Source organism: Aspergillus ibericus (genome assembly GCF_003184845.1).
Source record: "Aspergillus ibericus CBS 121593 unplaced genomic scaffold BO80scaffold_6, whole genome shotgun sequence".
NCBI classification, from domain to species: Eukaryota; Fungi; Ascomycota; class Eurotiomycetes; order Eurotiales; family Aspergillaceae; genus Aspergillus; species Aspergillus ibericus.
Genome location: NW_020292104.1, coordinates 63,036 through 81,377, shown reverse-complemented (window position 1 = coordinate 81,377; position 18,342 = coordinate 63,036). Strand labels below are relative to the sequence as shown.

The 18,342-nt window shown below is 49.8% G+C and overlaps 5 protein-coding genes and 3 non-coding genes across 8 annotated transcripts; all 8 read right to left on the bottom strand.

Annotated features, from left to right (window-relative positions):
• Positions 1-285: 285 nt before the first annotated feature.
• On the bottom strand, positions 286-1,202 carry BO80DRAFT_347613 (syntaxin; the record flags this gene model as incomplete). Its single annotated transcript, XM_025715430.1, has 3 exons — positions 286-350; positions 408-687; positions 738-1,202. The coding sequence occupies 3 exons, from the start codon at positions 1,200-1,202 to the stop codon at positions 286-288; spliced, it is 810 nt and encodes a 269-aa protein (XP_025578611.1).
• A 3,829-nt stretch (positions 1,203-5,031) lies between these two features.
• On the bottom strand, positions 5,032-7,148 carry BO80DRAFT_231834 (peptide MFS transporter). Its single transcript, XM_025714479.1, has 3 exons — positions 6,954-7,148; positions 6,476-6,831; positions 5,032-6,420 (listed from the first exon to the last, which is right to left on the bottom strand). The coding sequence occupies exons 1-3, from the start codon at positions 6,983-6,985 to the stop codon at positions 5,042-5,044; spliced, it is 1,767 nt and encodes a 588-aa protein (XP_025578610.1). The 5' UTR covers positions 6,986-7,148; the 3' UTR covers positions 5,032-5,041.
• Positions 7,149-9,603: 2,455 nt separating this feature from the next.
• On the bottom strand, positions 9,604-9,692 carry BO80DRAFT_t55. The gene has a single exon. It is a non-coding gene; the product is annotated as a tRNA-Ile (tRNA).
• A 934-nt stretch (positions 9,693-10,626) lies between these two features.
• On the bottom strand, positions 10,627-10,712 carry BO80DRAFT_t54. The gene has a single exon. It is a non-coding gene; the product is annotated as a tRNA-Ile (tRNA).
• Positions 10,713-10,829: 117 nt separating this feature from the next.
• On the bottom strand, positions 10,830-10,914 carry BO80DRAFT_t53. Its single transcript has one exon. It is a non-coding gene; the product is annotated as a tRNA-Thr (tRNA).
• A 2,530-nt stretch (positions 10,915-13,444) lies between these two features.
• Positions 13,445-15,164, bottom strand: BO80DRAFT_231763 (uncharacterized protein). Its single transcript, XM_025714478.1, has one exon. It carries the CDS (start codon positions 14,724-14,726, stop codon positions 13,566-13,568), a length of 1,161 nt encoding a protein of 386 aa, XP_025578609.1. The 5' UTR covers positions 14,727-15,164; the 3' UTR covers positions 13,445-13,565.
• A 206-nt stretch (positions 15,165-15,370) lies between these two features.
• Positions 15,371-16,238, bottom strand: BO80DRAFT_347985 (eukaryotic translation initiation factor 4E; the record flags this gene model as incomplete). Its single annotated transcript, XM_025715439.1, has 3 exons — positions 15,371-15,838; positions 15,901-15,972; positions 16,035-16,238. The coding sequence occupies 3 exons, from the start codon at positions 16,236-16,238 to the stop codon at positions 15,371-15,373; spliced, it is 744 nt and encodes a 247-aa protein (XP_025578608.1).
• Positions 16,239-16,825: 587 nt separating this feature from the next.
• BO80DRAFT_422127 (Mpv17/PMP22 family protein) lies at positions 16,826-18,118 on the bottom strand. Its single transcript, XM_025718748.1, has 5 exons — positions 17,958-18,118; positions 17,846-17,900; positions 17,627-17,732; positions 17,200-17,505; positions 16,826-17,147 (listed from the first exon to the last, which is right to left on the bottom strand). Exons 1-5 carry the CDS (start codon positions 17,966-17,968, stop codon positions 17,104-17,106), a joined length of 522 nt encoding a protein of 173 aa, XP_025578607.1. The 5' UTR covers positions 17,969-18,118; the 3' UTR covers positions 16,826-17,103.
• Positions 18,119-18,342: the final 224 nt, after the last annotated feature.

Here is an 18,342-nt window from a genome sequence, read left to right as displayed (position 1 = left end):
GTATAACAACAGAAGAATCACAGCAGGCGAACGTCCTCGACTTGGCTTACCGTAAGCGTGGTCAACAGAAGTAGAGCACCGGACGAGAACAAGGTACACAGACGATATGAGGTTCGTTACAGCCTGGCGTAAATTGGAACGGAGAACGAACAGAAACAGGCCAAGGGTTGATACCTCAGAGGGTATCTTGGAATATGAAGGGCATTGGCATGGCGAAGCATTATCAGAGCAAGTCGATTCATCAGATCAAGCCAAATATAGCATGTTGCCACGAGATTCACCGGCTTATTTGGACTTGTTCGCTTCGGTGACACCGACAGCAACACCGACGATGATAGCAATGATGATAACTAGAAATTTGCGTTAGCTCGGCCTACATATCGGATGATGACATCGGTTCCACTTACTGACGACAAGCAGAGCATACCACTTCCACTTCCTTGCCCGACGAGCGCTGGCGATAGCTTCCGTGATCTGGTTGTTCGCGTGCGAAACATTCTGGGCGACATTGTCGGCGTCCTGGCTGATCTGCTCCACAGCAGGCTCCTGCTGGTGGACAAGCTCCGCCACCTCCTGGTATAGTCGGCCAAGCTCCATCATATCCTGCTCGATCTTGCGGATTGCGGCCGATCGCTCCAAAGCGGCCTGTCTCGCGTCGTTGGCCTGCCTTGTCCGGCTACCAGTGACCTAGCGGGCGTATTAGCATAATTTATCCAATTTCTCCTTGGGGGGCGTACCTGGAAGCTCTGCTCCTGACCCATCAGGACATTGTCAACACCCTGCTCGATTTCCTCGGGGGAGGCTTCGGGGTTGGCGATCTCATAACGTCTGCGGACCTGTTCCCGCAGGCGCTTCTGGAAATCGGACTGGCACCTCTGGTACTGTTCGATCTCTCGACGAAGGTTCCGGCTAGTGACGTCGATCTGGGTCTGTACGCGGTTGTCTCCGGAGCCCGGGGTCTGCTTGACCTTCTTCAGAAGGTCACGGAGGTAACGGAAGCCGTTGTTGATTTCGTCCTCGATGTAATCCAGGGTCTGGCGGGAAACCTGATCTTCCTTTCCGGTGCTCGAGTCCAGCAAAGCATTCTGAGCGGCGGCGAGCTGGCCCTCCCGCTTGGCGCGAAGATCCGCGATACCGTCGTTGATCTCTCTGCACTTGTTCAACATAGATGTTGTGTCGATCGGAGGGTCATAAGAGCCCATCTCTGGAAGTGCGAGCGAAACGTTAGGCCCCGATCGAGTCAGGTCATGGACATGGTGCGCTTACCATAGCTACCGTTTCCCTGCTCCATAGCATTGGCGTCGCTGTAAGGGTTGGTGTGATCTTGACCATAAGGGTCGTACTGGCCGTAGCCGCCCTGGTTGCCGCCGTACTTTGATCGGCAAGTTAGCAGACCATTGAGGAATGCGCCCCGGTGGTCGGCCATCAGGGGAGAGGGGTAGCAGAGAGGGAGAGGTCAGCACCACGGCTGGCTAGGTCAACGTACACTCATGATGATGATTTATTGCGATCCTTGGATAATTATAGGTCAAATTGCTCAAGCGGTCGTCACTTGGGACAGTTGGATCGTGATGCAGTGTGGTGACTGTGGTGGTCACTACTGGTCGCAGCGTGTATTCCGGACGGTGATGGAAGCTCGGGGTCGTACGGGAAACGAGGACGATGGAAGAGTACGCGCGACTCGGCGAAGTGCGACTACCCCAGAAGCGACGAAAGGTGGACCAAGGTTGAGGAAAATTAAGTCCAAGAAGCGAAGAGGGATAAGGTGGGGGAATTCGAGGGGGAGACACGAGAGCAGCAGGCAGAAAAAAAGCGACAGAGAGGAAGTGAGGTAAGAAACGATGGGGAGGACGAAAGAGTGACGGGTGAGACTGAGACAAGGCGGCTGAGCCACTGGCGGCTGCGAAAGAACGGACGGATTGGACTGGCTCTGGGCCCGCCGATGGCAAAGTGTCACTGCAATTAAGGAACGACTGGGGGTGAGGGATTATGAGGTTAGGAGGTAGAAAACCGACAACAGAGAACCATGAAGAAGAGGAAGTCAAGCTGTTTTCTCTTTTGCGCTCATCAATCAGGGGTGAAACCTACGACGATGGGTTTTCTCGATATTATTAGTAGGGGGCTTCCAACTAGCTGCACAGGCCGGCCGGCGATCCTCGAGTCCCCTTTTCCACCATGATGATAATCAAAACATCCACCGTCAACGGTCGCTGAAACAGCTCGGTCGGGCCTGAAAAGTGGGATCAAGGCATGGGCTGAGGCCCTGGGTGATGCTACGGTGGATCGCAGGACTATGTAGATATCATGCAGTGGACGATCATCGCAATTGCCTGGGACGATGCGATATCAATTATCATCCCCCCAGGCATTATAGTAGGTCCTCCTCGCCTGCGGAAAAAGAAGGATGGTCCTGACAGGGTCTCTCCTTACTTCCAGCTCTTTGCTTTTTCTTCACGTTTGATGGTAAGCCATCATGCGACCAGACCGTCAAGAAAGAGGTTTCCCAGACAGCATCCACCGACATAACAAAGGAAGTGACTAGAGCTACACCGTGTCTTGAGCTATCCACTCCTGTTCGGATCCGCCCCCAAGCCGACCATCGGCTCTGCTCTGCACCCAGCAACCAGCACGAGGTGAACCAACAGTCTGCACGTCACACATGTTTATGACCTGGAAACTTAATTAACCTGGGCTTTGGCAGGTACAGCTTCAACGGTCTCCCCACCTGCCAAACATCTCTATTCTTTACGGCCTACGCGCTCAATCTATCTACCCCATACACACCCCAACACCGCATCAGCAATAATGAGTCGCGAGGGGATCTAGTATTCATTAGTGCTCATTTCCCTTGACGCCGCTTCCCCACCGCGCGCAGATACCCAATCTCCAGAGCGGCAGAACCATCCCGTCAATTTCATCTGCCTTATTGTATTTAACTTTGCTATTTTGGCTGGCCTACTTACGCATACGCAGTACTCTCAAATATCTAGAACTTATACCTTCCACTACAGAACACCCCAAACAGTGGCAGTGGTCCAGTGCCATGATCGAAGATTCCACTGCAGCTCCACCACCGCGATCCTTCTTGGCCCTCCAGGGCAAAGCCTGTCAGCCTAACCCACAAACGAGAGTATAATTAGCAACGAACCCCATTCGACTGCAGGTGCGTGCATCCAGTCTCCAAATCATCGAGGAACGAAATGTCGGTGTCTAAATGGCAACGTGCGCTCAAACCCTGGGAGCCGCATCGGGCACTGCCCCAATCCCCAAAGTAACCTCAGGCAGCCGTTTTTGCATCCGGATTTCGGATGAACTTTATCATAAACCAGACGAAGCCTGTCAGCAAACTATAGCCATTAGCCACTAACCATTTATATCAATATTTCTGATATTGAAAATCCCACAACAATTGTGTAGCCTAGCACCGCCCGACACAATTAGCCATTCAACACGTGTGACCCAAAAGTGGAGGGGAGCAACATCACATGCAGCCAGCATTAACTTCCAGAACCTCTGGACTATTCTCCCGAATCCCTGGCATAGCATACCATTTTCATGGAAACGGAATGCTTGACTCTCGTTAAACGAGATGAACACGATCCTGCAATAAACTTTATGCAATGATCAAGAACGCAAATAATTCATCCTGCATATATCTGCATTGCGGTAAGGAGATATATTTCCTCCATCTGTCCTCCGTACTTTAACCACCTACATACCATTAAAGTACATGGAGCATGAAGCATCAAACAACAAGCAAGGTACATACCTCCACATACAACTTATAACCGATCTAGACTGAGGTCTAGATCCGACTGTCCATTCTCTGCCCTACTACCCAAATTCCAAAGCAGCAGCACTCCAAAGACACCTAGTCGTATCTAGTATGCCACAAACCCCAGCAAATCCCTCCCGAGAACCCTCCCCAGATAATACCATCGTTAAAGATACAATTAACTTCAAATCCAGAAGCAAAAAGCACCATCCACAAAACAACCCCCCCCAAACCCACGGAACAACCTCACCAAACCACACACCACCATCCAACCCACCAAACCACCACAACGGCCGGTCCAAGGCTACACCCACCCACCACCAACCAACCAACCAACCCAACACGAAGAACCACTACACAGTACACACATAACCATAATCTATCTCCTCCATACACCAGCCTAGATCCCAACCCCTCTCTTAACCCTACATAGTACATACGTATCTAACCCAATCCCAACCAATCCATGGATTAATTAGATAGCTCAAAGGCTACTAGTTTAGATAGAAGAGGGGAGCATGACTCATGCATAATTTTTCACCTTCCACTCACCCACCCATCCTGTGCATTATCGAATTAGATAAGTGACAGTAAACGGTTTTCCGCACCACAACCATAACCACAACCACTACCACTACCACTAGATACCACTTCTGTATACGTCCGCCCTACGCCCTACTTCCCACTACGGCCAATGAATCGACGATCGTGTCGCAGAAGATCTACCAATCTAGTAAGTATATAGCAGCAGTGGAAGGTTTCTTGGTTGCGAGGGAACTGAATGCTAGATCGTATTCGGTTTCGATCCACCTACGGTGAAGAAATAAGAACTGCCGGTGATTCACCGCAGAATGGATACCCATTACCTAAGGAGTTTATCCACCGCAATGGTTTAAGGTACTAGTTACAGATGGTAGATAACGGGGTCCACTTACCGGCGTAGGTTAATTGGGTTCGGTGGGTTGTTCGAGAATAATTTCAGGCACGGCTTGGCGACGACGGCGCTGCAAAGTCTGTCGGTCGGTCTGATTCCGCCGGCGGATGGTTATACGTCCAACTCAAGAGGATCTCAGGCAAATCAATTATATTTAATCATAAGAATAACAAGCTATGCATAATCCGTACATCGTATGTACACCCGCTCCCCTCATCTGCTCTGCAGGTGCTCTACGCGGCCCGGCGCGAGATCATATCGCGTTCAGCGCGTATACACAAAAACTGCGGGTCAAGTATTATAGTACATTAGAATGGTAGAGTGAGCGGAGCTCAGTTCTCCTGCTCCTTCTTCTCCTCATGAGCCGGCGTGGGAGCATCCGGGTCATCCGCGTCGAGCGCGTTCAGCTGATCTTCCTGGTCGTTCAGGTGGTGGTACACCAGCCAGAAGATGATACCGGCAATGAACGAGGCGCAAGCCAGACCCACGAACATCCACATGATAGCAGGGTCGTAGGCGGCGGGGGTCAGGGCCTCGGCGAGAGCGGAACCAAATGCGTTGGTCAGGAGGTACATCGACTGCACGAAGGACTTCATCGACGGAGGGGCCTTGGTGTAGGCATACTCCAATCCGGACACCGATGCGAAAATTTCAGACAGACCGATGAAGACGTAGGCGGGAGTCTGAATCGCAATGTGCACGTGGTTGCCAGTGGTCGACCCATCAACTTCCGAAGCCTCGCACAGGGGATGCTCGTAGCAGGGACCGGCGGAATAGATAAGGTGCTGAACAATGGCGGCGTACATCATAGCCAGGGAGGCGACAACGAAGCCCAGGGCAATACGGGTAATGGGGCGGAAGCGAATGCGCATGCGACGCAGCAATGGGTAGACAAGGGTCTCCAGGACGGGGATGAAGACAATGATAGAGATAGGGTCGAAGTTCTGCATCAGGTCGTTCGGGATTCCATGGCCCTCCATCTGGCCAGCCTGGGTGACGAAGTTGCTCGAGAATTGACCGTAGACAACCCAGTAGATCGGGTAGAAACAGAACACCCGGCACGCGACCAAGGCACGCTTGAGCTCGTCAATAAAGTGATCATCCCAGGGCAGGTTGGTCCTGGCACCACCGTTGGCCGCCTGCCAGCTGGGCTTGGGGGCATCCATGTTGCGGCTGACAATCATGATCCACAGGGCCTTGAACGCATCGGTAATAATCGAGCCTTGCGGAGGGCGGACAACGTAGTACTTGCGGCCAACGATAAGCACCGTGGTACCGACGGCGAACATGCACAAGCAAAGCAGATATCCGGACCAGAAGCCGATGTACTTCTCCATGTAAGGGGTTGCCAACAAAGACAGGGAGCCCACGTTGATACAGCCATAGAAGATCATGTAAATGCGCTGAATCGTTAGGGAAGGATCGATAATAACCCTTTCACCCTTGGGGGTAGTCGAGACTGCCATCTTCTTGCGCTTGTACTGATCGGCAATGAGAGGGGCAACGTTACTCTTGATACCACCAGTACCCAGACCAATGATCAAGATAGACACGATGAAACCTCCAACGCCGGCACCATGGCTAAGAGCCGTGGGGATCGAAGTGCAGACCAGGATGAGCAGACCGACCAGGTAAATGATACAGAAGACCACGATGGTCTTGTATTTACCGAGGTATTGATCAGCGACAATGGCACCGAGGATGGGAGTAACTAAGGCCAGGATATCAGTACGAGAGCTTGAGAGCGCATGAGGTGACAAACGAACCATAACACCAGAACTGGAAGAAGGTGGTGAGACCAGTGGCTCCCTGATGGCCCATGCCCAGGGCACCGCGTCCCTCACTCCCGTCCAGAGGGCGGTCGACATAGTTCTGGAACATGCCGGACATTCCGTAGTAGGTGAAACGTTCGCACAGCTCGACAATGGCGACAAGCCAAGCGGAGATAGGCAGATGTTCGGCGACATGACGAAGAGTAGCGGTTTCCTCGGCGTTGGGTTCTTCACCATCGGGAGTGGCACTCAATGCCTTCTCGCTAGCCTCGGGAAAGCCTGCCTTTTCGTTTACGATGTTGTCGGTGACGGTGCCATGGCCCTGTTGCGGCCTGAGATACCAATTAGTACTGGGGTTCTGAGGGTGGTTCTAGGGTGAGATGTGACGGGAGAATGACTCTTAGAGCCACAGGCCATGGACGTGGCTATAATGGAAGGGTGAAAACCAAACAACAGAGTGGTGGACACTTACTGAGTGATCTCAGCCTCATGCTCTCCAGACATATTTGCAGGGACCAGGCAGGAAAAACCCAGGGACGAGCGGGGGACTGGGCGCAATTTTCCTCAGGAAAGGTAGGTAGGCACGAGATCCTGACGAGGGAAACGGCCCTCACCTTATACTGACGGTGGGCGATATAGAGAGGTAGCCGAAGCGGGACCGTCTGGTTCCAGCGTGGCCAATGACCACCATGAAACGTACCTGTCCGTGGTCAAGTGAGAACCGAACCGCTTAGACCGAGGAATCATTCCGGATGTAACCCAAAGGCCGGAGGCGACGCTCGATATGACAATAATTGACAAGCAGCGTTAAGCACCAGCCGAGATGGCAAATGGCCGCCGTGATTGGCCCGCCCGGCCAGAGCCCGGCAGCAGAATGGAACGCCAAGAAGTCGGAGTTTTCCGGTTGGAAGCGACGATTTCTTCCAAGTTTCCACTCCCTCGTGGCTTCCCCTCACAGGGTTTGCCAATTCCTTTGTTCTTCCCTGTTCCTAATTCCTATGCCCAGCATGATGGCGGATGATGTCTCAGTCTCATTTCCGTGTCAATCAGGCAGCCTTCCTCCCTTCAATTTGAGCCTCCAGATCGCGTGTCGACGGGTGTATTACGGCGAATTCATCGAGTCGGACGCCAAGCTGGACCAGGGCTTAATCACTGGTGCCGTCGGTAGCACCACCGCATGCGGAACGCGTTAGGTAACATAAATCTTCAAGCTGTCGACTTGCTGATAAGCCTGGCGTGTCTCATTCGCAGCGCAGCGGAGTACGAGGCAAACTCCGTTCAGTGTCGTCGTAGGGCGCAAGGGCGCTCACGGTCGGCTCATCGCAGTCCAACGTTCCCCGCTCATGAGACGATCAGCAGAAGACGGCTGCAACGTCGGGTTTCCCCGCGCCCTGGCGATGGCTGACTCCGTACGGAGTATGTGTAGATGCGGCCCATCAGCTCACTCGTGTTGCTTGATAGGCGTAGGATGTAGCGCGCCCCGGCCAAGACCCTGCTTACTTCCTTCTCGCATTGCAGTCACGGTCATCCCTGTTGGAGGCACGGTGATAGGAAGCGGCGAGTGAGACAATGGCCCCATCGAGCGCGGAGGTGGGAGACCAACCCATGACGGTGTCCTGGCAAGTAGATAGAGAGGTCATTAGTCTTTCAGTTGACTGTAATCATAAAGGTAGCCATATGCAAGGCCCTCTGCTCATAGCGACGATCGAGGCATGCCTAGGCAATTTGGGGTGGAGTTGGTAGCCGACCGGCTCAAGCCGCCCAGAACAGGCCAGAGGCGGAATTGGCTGTTAGGGATCAGTCGACTATGGCACGCAGTGGCTTGAGGCAATCACTGGAGCCGGATTTCAAATGTCCTTTCAGAACATCTGCAACATCTGCATCGCATCTCTGCAGCTGCACTGCAAGAAGAATGACAACAATCAAGTCGTGCCTGACAAGAAAAAACACGCAGGCAGAAGAACTCGGCAGGCGCACCCGTTGTGGTTAAGTATCCTCTTCCTGGCCTTCCGAAGTCCGACTTCGCTTTCCCTGTAACGGTGATTCGTCATCCGCCGCCTCGCTGACTTTGTCCTTTTCCGCCCAAGCTGACCGAGAAACAGCCAACGATATCGCCGAACCTGCTGGGATTGGCCTTGAATCGTCCTCTTATCTGGCCAATCCATGCACTAGACTCCAACACCTCCGATGTTCGACCGAATCGGCGACAATATCAAGCCTAGTCTGGATGGTGTGCTTGCCAACCTTGGTGTCTGACATCGATAATTGGATGGATTACATTAACTGGGCAGGGGGAAACAATCCTAATAGGTGTTTGGACTCCCCCGACTCGCTATAATGACTCAGTCCGGGGAACCTGCGTGTGACTCCTACGGACACGGCTCATTGCTGCCCCCAACGGGCTTGGCTCGTGAATAGGATGGCGGCAGAAACAAGCTGCCATGATGATCGTCAGGGTCCTTCTCGTTGACCGGTATAATGGCTCAACTAGCACGGGATGTCAATACCTCAGGTTATCGCATCCCTCTCATACTCAAGCTTGCGAGACATCAGGATTGGGTCCTAGGTTTCTACAACATATCCCACACGATGTCGGCCGAAATGCGAAACAAACTGAAAAGTTTCGTGAGTCAAATTGTTTGAGATGCGGCTGGGGCAGCTTATTGGGCATTAAACTACCCTTTAATGCTCTTAAAGTAGGCGATCACTTCTTGTCAAGCTCCACAACTCCACATATCGGTGCAAAGCAAGAAGCTGTGAGTCAACAATCTGCATTCTTTTACTAAAGCACTTGGAGCGCTAGGTACGGGTGAACGCAGACCTGTAGAGACTTTGGACGCAGGGGAAATCAAATGTGAGCAGATACCATATCCACGGATGAGTGTGCTAGGGATCCTTTCGATACGATCCTAGGTGGAGGGGGTCATCGGTCTCGACGAATGGAGATAGACAGTGTGCACACTCTGCTCACTATGAGAGTACAAAAGAGAGGAAAGGAAAGCCAGAAAAACGTCCTCAAAGGAATATACAAAAAGAAAGCCCATAAAATTAACCCCAAAAAGGATGGGAAAGAAGGGTGGGAGGCCTTGATGAAAAGTGCTTGGTGGCTGATAAAAAAGGATTCCCCCCGCGCGGACTCGAACCGCGGCCTTCTCCTAAGAATACTTGTGATAAGAATAAGTGGAGCACTCTGCCACTGAGTTACGGGGGGGATTGGTTACAGTAACAAGGCCCACTCTTAATTAACTGTTTCATTGGCTTTCACCGCCCCAAGTACCCACCCAGAAAAACTGCTAGGACAGAATAGTCCAAGAGGTTTGAAGGCCATGCCATGCTATACAATCATAATATCCTAGCCCATGGCATCATTGAAGAGCTTGCTTGTACTATGTATGAGCTGATATACTGTTGCTAACTATCCCTACTCAGCCCGTGTCCCGTGGCGGAAGGAAAAAGAACGCCTCCATGCATACTCCAGCACTAAAAAGGTAGAGCGAGCACTCTTGCCACTATGCCACCAGGTCAATTGGTACCTAGAGAAACTGGCAAGCTGATCACCAACTACGAATGATTGTTGGGACTCTCATCTGGCATGGCGCAGTTGGGGAAAAGCTGCTGCCAGGATCCGCGCTACGTGCGCTTCCTCTAGAGTGACTCCAGGGATTCGACAGATCCATCTGACAAAAGGCTGAAGCTTCGAGTCCCTAGACCCAGCAAGCGCATTGTTTATAGGTTCTCAATAGGAAGATTCACAGTGGTAGGCAAGTTCAGGCGATGGCTGGTACCTCACAGCTAGCTCTGCGCGAAATCAGATCGCAGACCTCTTCATAGATGAGAAGTACTATGTACAAGTGAAGCGCTAGATATTTCAACCATTTTATAGAGACAGGAGGGGAGTCTAGCACCTATTCTAGCTAGTTCCATCTGCATGTTGCACATACTATACCATATCAGACCTGGTGTATAAGCACTAAGCCCAAGGCGTCAACTGCAGTGGAGACCACTGCAACCCGCTAAGCACGAGAATAGAAAGACCAACACAACAATAACCCCCGATCGGCATGTCTTAAAATTCATCAGAAGAGATATAGCGATCGCGTAGAGCATAACCAACTCAGAGAAGAAAAAGATTACCAAAAAGATTATCCCCCCGCGCGGACTCGAACCGCGGCCGTCTCCTAAGAATACTTATAAGAATAAGTGGAGTGCTCTGCCACTGAGCTACGGGGGGTGCTTGGTTAATCCTAGTAAGCGGGACTTTCATTTGTCGACATCCCAGCTAGGTATCCACTCACCCCATTCGTGCCTCAAGGGGCCAACACAACGGAGGGAAAAAAAGAAGACAACTTGCCCCCACGCGGGATTGAACCGCGGACCTCTTCATGGCAGTATTGGAATACGAGTGAAGCGCTCTACCACTGAGCTACAAGGGCTGTCTGTTGAAGAATGTCAACAGGGTTTGGTATACATAGTATGCCTACATCTTTCGGTGTAACTTTTCTTGACAGCTTCGTCCTTGGATAACCAAGGCTTAGGCACAGAACATTCTCTTTATCTTGGTTTATGCTCTAGTGGATATCTATTATCTTGAGATTTTGAATAAAAAGCCTCAAATCCCTAACCATACTCCACTCCTTTGCTGAGTTATTGGCTACAACCAACAAAGCACAGTAGCCCTCTACCTAGCTCTACGAAGCTTGCCGCGCATACAAAAGCTTTCAAGCAAATGCGATTTTGCAGAAGATTCATTACTTACGCTTCCTTCTAACCTTGGCAACAGCCTAGATGGTCAAGCAGAACGACGGATCGCCAGCAGTGGCATGTCTTACAGAGTTATTGAACAGAGAGACCTATGACTTCCTAGGGTCATACGCAGAGTCGGGACCACTCAGTCTACTTAAAAATTAAGCCTTACTTCGAGTGAGATATCTAGCTCTGGAAATCAGATGTTGTGGTTGATATGGGGCCAGATACCATAGGGGGATGACCGCGCGGACTGATGAAGCTATCGTGGAAAAATCATCTTCAGGAATTGCTGTACTAAAGTAAATGCAAGAGAGTAGGGATGCTATTAATATCGATCAATATCTAATGCTGATAAAACAGACTGAATACAAAGTTAGACGTGAGGTTCAATCCCCTCCTTGGGACAGCTACGAAAGAGGCCCTTTCTTCAACTAGCCTGCTCAATGAACGTAGTAGGATAAGGCAATTAATTACGCACGCATCTGATACTTTTCGGTTGGGCAATGACCACGCACAAAAATCCCTCATATTTCTCATATTACTTCTGCTTTTCTCTTTCTCATTACCAGATACGGCTTTGTTAAAGCGAAGCTCTATAGCCTTGCCTTTGTAAGCACGCGCAAAAGGTGTCAGAACAAGGGACGCACGTAGTTAGATGGCGGTTGAGCGAGGTTATTGTTAGAGATAGCTTCAAGGTATATGCAAAGAGGCAATACAGGATAAGGGGTCATTGCTGTAGCAGCAAGAGAATGATATGTTTAGGCTATAATTTCACTCGACATACTGCGTGTACGTGTACTATAAGATCGACCACTAATTGCGTTGATAAAAATGCAGGAGACTGATCACTACTGCATGAATACTCATTAACCTAGACAGCCCTGCGACTTGCTAACTAGACTAAGAATATCAACCGGGCCTCTTATCTGTCAATCACTTTTGCTGTCTGGTCATCCCTAATGTTAGCAAAGTTAATTTTGAAATGACATCGAAGAGGCGATACGGAACTAATAACTCTTATTCTATATTCTGCGACCCGGGATAACGAATGTCTCATGGACATTCTGTAGCTGGGTAAAATAATCTTCCCTAACTCATAGACTGACTGATCTCTACATCTATACTTTCTGTTGAGCATACCGACTATCCAGACTCTGGCGCCAGCTAGATACTTAATCCTTACATTAGCTATTCTTCCTATGTATTCCCCCTAGTTCACCCACATAGTTCTATATGTCATAAAGAGCTACCACCACATGAGCCAGAGCCTTATAGGTTAGCTCTAATTTCTAGCTACAGGCAGAACCAGATCATCAGTCAGAGCTGCAGCTAGTAGAGAGATACATTGATACATTCCGTGGACTCTCAGTATCAGGATCACATCACCGTCTTCAGCATATGATGGTAACGTTTGCTCAGTACTACTACTACGGTGAGAAGACTCCTTGAGGCTTCACCCGCATCCAGCCAACGTAACATGATATCTCCACGTGAGATATCAAGGATACAGCCAACTGGTAACCTGAGCTATAACCTGTACTAATACTGGCAACTTTCTCACGATAGCAGACCTGCCACCTCCTGCATGATAACAGTGCTATGAGCAAGGGGGCCATTGAATCTAGTAGCTATCCGCTATCTAACCCAACTCATATGCATCGTTTTATATTAGATGTCCTTTCTATAGCTAGATCCTAGCAGATAGCATATCTTCCCATTACTCTATGCAATGCACTATTGAAGCTATCATAATCCCTCAGGCCTCCCCGCGCGCTCTATCACTTCCCCAACATGCTACATTTTACAGAAGGCTTCACTACCGTCGAGCTCATGGCTATGATAAGTTCTGTTAAATGGTATGGGGAGGTCTCAACACGTGTATTCCCTATCTAACCCAACAATTAGATGATGTGAGACCATTCCTCAAGAACAACGACGACGACGACAACAACTCCACCAAGACAGTCCATTGTCCTCCACCGCTCATACATGCCACGCCTGCCAGACCTGCCGTTCCACGTTTTGAAAGCAGAAAGAAGAAGCCGACATGTTCAGCTTGCTCCAACGTTTGTACAAGAAGTGGTTCATTGCATTGAGGGCATCGTGGGAGCGAAAGACATTGTAAGATAACCAAGAGCAAGAACAAAAAAAAAAAAAAAGGGAAAAACAGAAGCAGCAACAACAACAAAAAGGACAACCATATAAGTGAAAGACAGGGAATCCATTCCACAGTATGGAATAGACGAATAGTGAGAATCCACCCAAGTAGCTTATAAGTAATGCGTTGTCTGAGCCACTTTCACAACATACATCACCCATAAGATACCTTGGCGGATTCTCACAGATGACAGGTAGAATACAATGATGCTCTGGGCCGATTTCCTCCAACCAGCCACGGCCCAGAGTGTACATTATGGGGGATACATGGCGGGGGCAGAACATGCAAAAAGATAGAAAACAAATATAAAAAGGTAAAAAGAGGACAAGGAAAGAAAACAATGAAATAGAAGCATAGAAACAACAAAACAGCGAAGTCATGAAATAGGGGATATAATGAAACAAGGAAACAAGAGATATAATGAAACAAAGAAAGAACAAGAAAATGAAACAACAATAGAACAATGAGATAAGAAGATGACAAGATAATCAGATAAAAAGTAAAAAGTAACAAATAATAAGAAACAAGAATAAACAAGAACAAGCAAATAACAGAACAAACAAATAGTAAGAACAAGAACAAGTAACAAGAGCAAGGATAAGCAATAAGAACAAGCAATAAGAGTGAACAAGAATAAGTAAACAATAAGAATGGACAAAAACAAGCAAGTAACAAGAACAAGTAAGGAATGAGAATAAACAAAAACAAGCAAGCAATAAGAACAAATAAAAACAAGCAAGTAATAAGAATACGCAAGCAATAAGAACAAGTAAATAACAAGTAATAAGAATAGATAAACAGAACAAGCAGGCAAAGCAGGCAAAGTAGATAAAACAGGTGAAGCAGAACAAGCAGAACAAGCAGAACAAGCAGAACAAGCAGAACAAGCAGAACAAGCAGAACAAGCAGAACGAGCAGAACAAGCAGAACAAGCAGAACGAGCAGAACAAGCAAAGTAAGGAAGAAGCAGAACAAGCAGTGATAAGAATAAACAAGAACAAGAAGGTAATAAGAATAGAAAAGAATAAGCAAAGCAAGCAGCAAGCAACAAGAACAAGCAGTAAGAATAGATAAACAGAACAAGTAGATAAAGCAGAACAAGCAAAGCAAGCAACAAGAACAAGCAATAAGAATAAATAAACAGAACAAGCAGATAAAGCAGCAAGCAACAAGCAGACTAAACAGAAGCAACAGCCAGAAGCTGTAAGTTGATAGAAACACCAAGACACAGGAAGGCAAGAAGGGATACATTCGAAAAGAAAAAGAGAAGGGAGAGGAGGGGAAGGAGGCAGCACTTATATAGGGAGCCCCCCCAGCTGGATGACTCGAAGGATAACCCATCTATGAGGGCATCTAGAGAGCCTGGAACAGTCACAGCCAGGTATTTTTAGACCAACTGAGTCAAGTTGGTGACGTGCGGACGATAGGGCTGGCATTTGCTCCGGCTCAGGACCGTGCCTAGACCCTGGATGACTCGGGGCTTCAGGAACAGATCATGATTCGCCCATATAGGCCACGGCATTGGTGGACCATACACTCAACCATGGCTGAACCTTGATAGAGTACAAAAACTCCAGTTGCCGTGAGTCAACCGCTTATAACAGGACTGCGTCGTTAAAGTATAGCCCGCTGAAGAACAGCCCAGATGCATGACTGCAGCCGCCGCAAGAGGCAGCGCGAAAGTAATGAGGACACCAATCTAAAAACAGGGTGACGGAAAATGTTTAACAGGTATTTATCACTTTTTTTCCCGGCCCCCTAAGGGCGTAAAACTATAACTCGATGAAATATGGTATAAACCTCGTCAGAAATACGTACTGAGGAAAAGATACATGCTCATCATGGTGACCGCAAATGCCAGCAAGTCAAAGCCGAGCCCTTTCGTTACCACCCATCATCACAAAGCCTTTCCATTATTCCGTAGCAAAGAAGCAAATCCGCAATGAATACCTCGTAAATGGAACGTGCATAGCGAGTTTCGTGCCTTAGACGGTGTACTTGGCCTTGGCTCTCGTGCTGCCACTGTGTGCGCTGTCCGTGTGACCGGAGAACTCAACAGCATCCGCCTCCTTGAGACGGAGAACTTCCTTGAAGCGCCGACCAATGGATTCGAGGATTTCCTTGCCCTGCGCAGGTGTCCGGTTGGTCTTGTCACCGGGAATGCTCTTGCCAACAGTCCGTGTCCACAGACCAACACGGTAAAAGCCCTTGCGTACGTTCACAACGACACCCATAACTTCGTTGTCTCCATCGTTTTCGAGAGTCTCGCCAATAGCCGCAAGTTGTGCGTGCAACCACAGGTCGTCGATCGGCACAGAGCGCTTGTCCTTGAAAGAATATGACCATTTGCCGCCGTGCTTGTTTTGTGGGTCTTCCCATTCAGGGCGGACACCCTTCTTGAAAAGGTGGTAGTCTGCTTTGAGGCCCAACTCGGACGTGGGCGAGATGTTGTTCTGGAGATAGCGTCGGTTAGCCGGAGAGTGATCCAGAAAGGAACGGGGAGGTGAAAGCATACGTAGATACCCCAGAACTCTTCGACGGAGTTGAACGTCACGACTTCCTTAAGCAAGTCATTCCAGTTGTCGCCCTAATGCGCGGGGAAGGTCAGTTGCCTGATAAAGCGCTCCAGAATTCAGCGAGCATCCATACCTTGCCACTGGGAGGCTTGGTAAACCAAAGAGTCCATTCGTGCATCAAGGGATGCTTCACATTGAAGTTCTCAGGGTCGTGGAATACTGTAACGGAGTCTCCATTCGTCTTCTCGGTCTGTTCCTTCTGTTCAACGGCGGCAGCAACGGGGGCGGCGTTCTCATCAGCCACGGGCGCGTGGCCGTTCTCTGCAACAGCGGCCATTATGATTGTTGAATATGGAGATCAAGCGGGTGCGAAAGGCAGCGTGGGGGGTGCAACGGCAGGATTGTAATGACGGAAGGGTGAGCGGTCGTCGGAGGGGAAGAGACAAAATAGCGGATGGCAAATTTTGTGTCGGAGGGAGAGGTTGTCGGAGGAAGGAGCAGCTCCGGTGGTGAGGGGCTTAAAGTAGGAGCGAAGGATGGCGCAAAGGGTCCAGGCAAACTTGGTCGTCTGCTCCAGGCAGAAGAATCACGGCTCGTGTCGTGTTGGAGGCGATGTTGAGGAGACGACGGAAATTCACAACATGAAGATTTGATGGGTTTGGAGATGGCCGCCGCAATTCATGGCACCGACGGTGAAGCCTTACCCTTTTGGGCCACGCCGCTTTCCAGACCTCTTATAGGCTGCCGCTGCCCAACCCCAGCCCTAATCAACCATTAGAGGGGGTTCTGCCGGCCCGGGGATGGCATCATTTCTGGGACATCTCGACATCACTCTTACTCTGTCATCAGTGACCACGGACTTGTCCGCTGTCTCATATGGCTTGGTTACTGTTGCCTCCGGACTCCCTATTCCGAGTAAATACCGACGTAACTGGTGAGCCTGATGGGAACAATACAACCCCCAAGCCATTCCGCCAAATAACCCAAGCATGTGCACTCAACCCCCCAAAATGTATATACATGATGCGCCGAAAAAATGGATCTAACAATTCTAGAAAAAAACAAACGATCAGATCGGGCCATGTCGACGACCCCAGAGAAGATTGAAGCATAGAAAACGAGAACTCGCGGACCGAATTTACGACCCAGGGATTCTTGACCTCAATGCTCACATATACGGATATACGGGAGATCCATTCCAATCAATTCTCACCACTGCTGATCAAGCTCAACAAGCAGTTCCAGCCTAGTGGTGTCAGCATCATTAAAGGAATCCAGGCGGTAAGAGGAACACTTACCTAAGGCGACTAAGTTAACTACAAGCACCCGGTACTCAAGTGGTACAATGGCGAAGTTGACCCCCTGCACGAGAGGCCAGATCGTGAGGTTGGCCTTGTAGCTGGGAACGAAGCCATTACGCCACTTTTCGATTGGATCAGTGCCTTCCATTATAGCCATGGACGACAAGAAACAAGTAAGGTGAGCCGGGGTGAAAAGACATTGATCTGCGACGACACGGGCAACAAGGGTGGTTTTGGTACTCTTCAGGACGACGTGACGTTGGAGGATACCGTACCAGGCAGTGGCAGCCGGGCCGAAGATCGCTGGCACATGTTAGCTTGACCACGATCTATGCAGAAGAACATTTGAGCAGTTGCAGCGGTGAGTATGTGCTATAAGCCAGAAACCCGACAACCTCGGGCAGGCATAGCATAGCTCACTCACCTCCTCCGTAAAGGGCCATGCGTCCCGTTCTCGCCAGGTCATGCTTATCAAATCCTTTGCGATCGACTAGCTGTTGGGCTAGAACATCTCCACTGCCAAACAACACCTGGTTCACGTCAAGTTAGCGCACGTGGCGATCGTATAAGATATAAAATGGGATATGAGAAGCCAGAATATAAGGCTAATAAAATCAAACAGCAGAATCAGTGCGAGACTTACCGCGCTCGTCACACTAGCCGTCAGGATAGGCTGCTTGGCCAACTTTGTCTGGTACCTGTGCCTGGATTAGCGATGGGATAGGAACATGGTACCACAGCGGAAATGAACACACCACCGCAACATTATCGACGACAGAGCAATATAATTCGGGGACTAGAATTGAAATTGGTCCAGATAACTTGAGAGTGGGGAAGAAAGAAGTTGTTCTGGGAGCTATGATAGTGATACAAGTAACCAAGCCCCAGACCGCCGATAAGAGCAACAGCGTCACCCCCAGGGTAAAAACAAAGCAAACCCGCGACAAATCAGCGCCACGACGGCCAGCGATTGGAGAGAGCACAGCTCAATGGGGTAGCCCACCCGTCACATGATGGTCCTGATGGGGTCCCGATCGCGTTACCTAAACGGGAGGGCGGCTTAGGGCACAGGGCTGCGGGCTCGCTTAGCGCACCCGGCCGCGAAATTTCCCATGGTGCCAAAACAGTTGTGGATAGCGA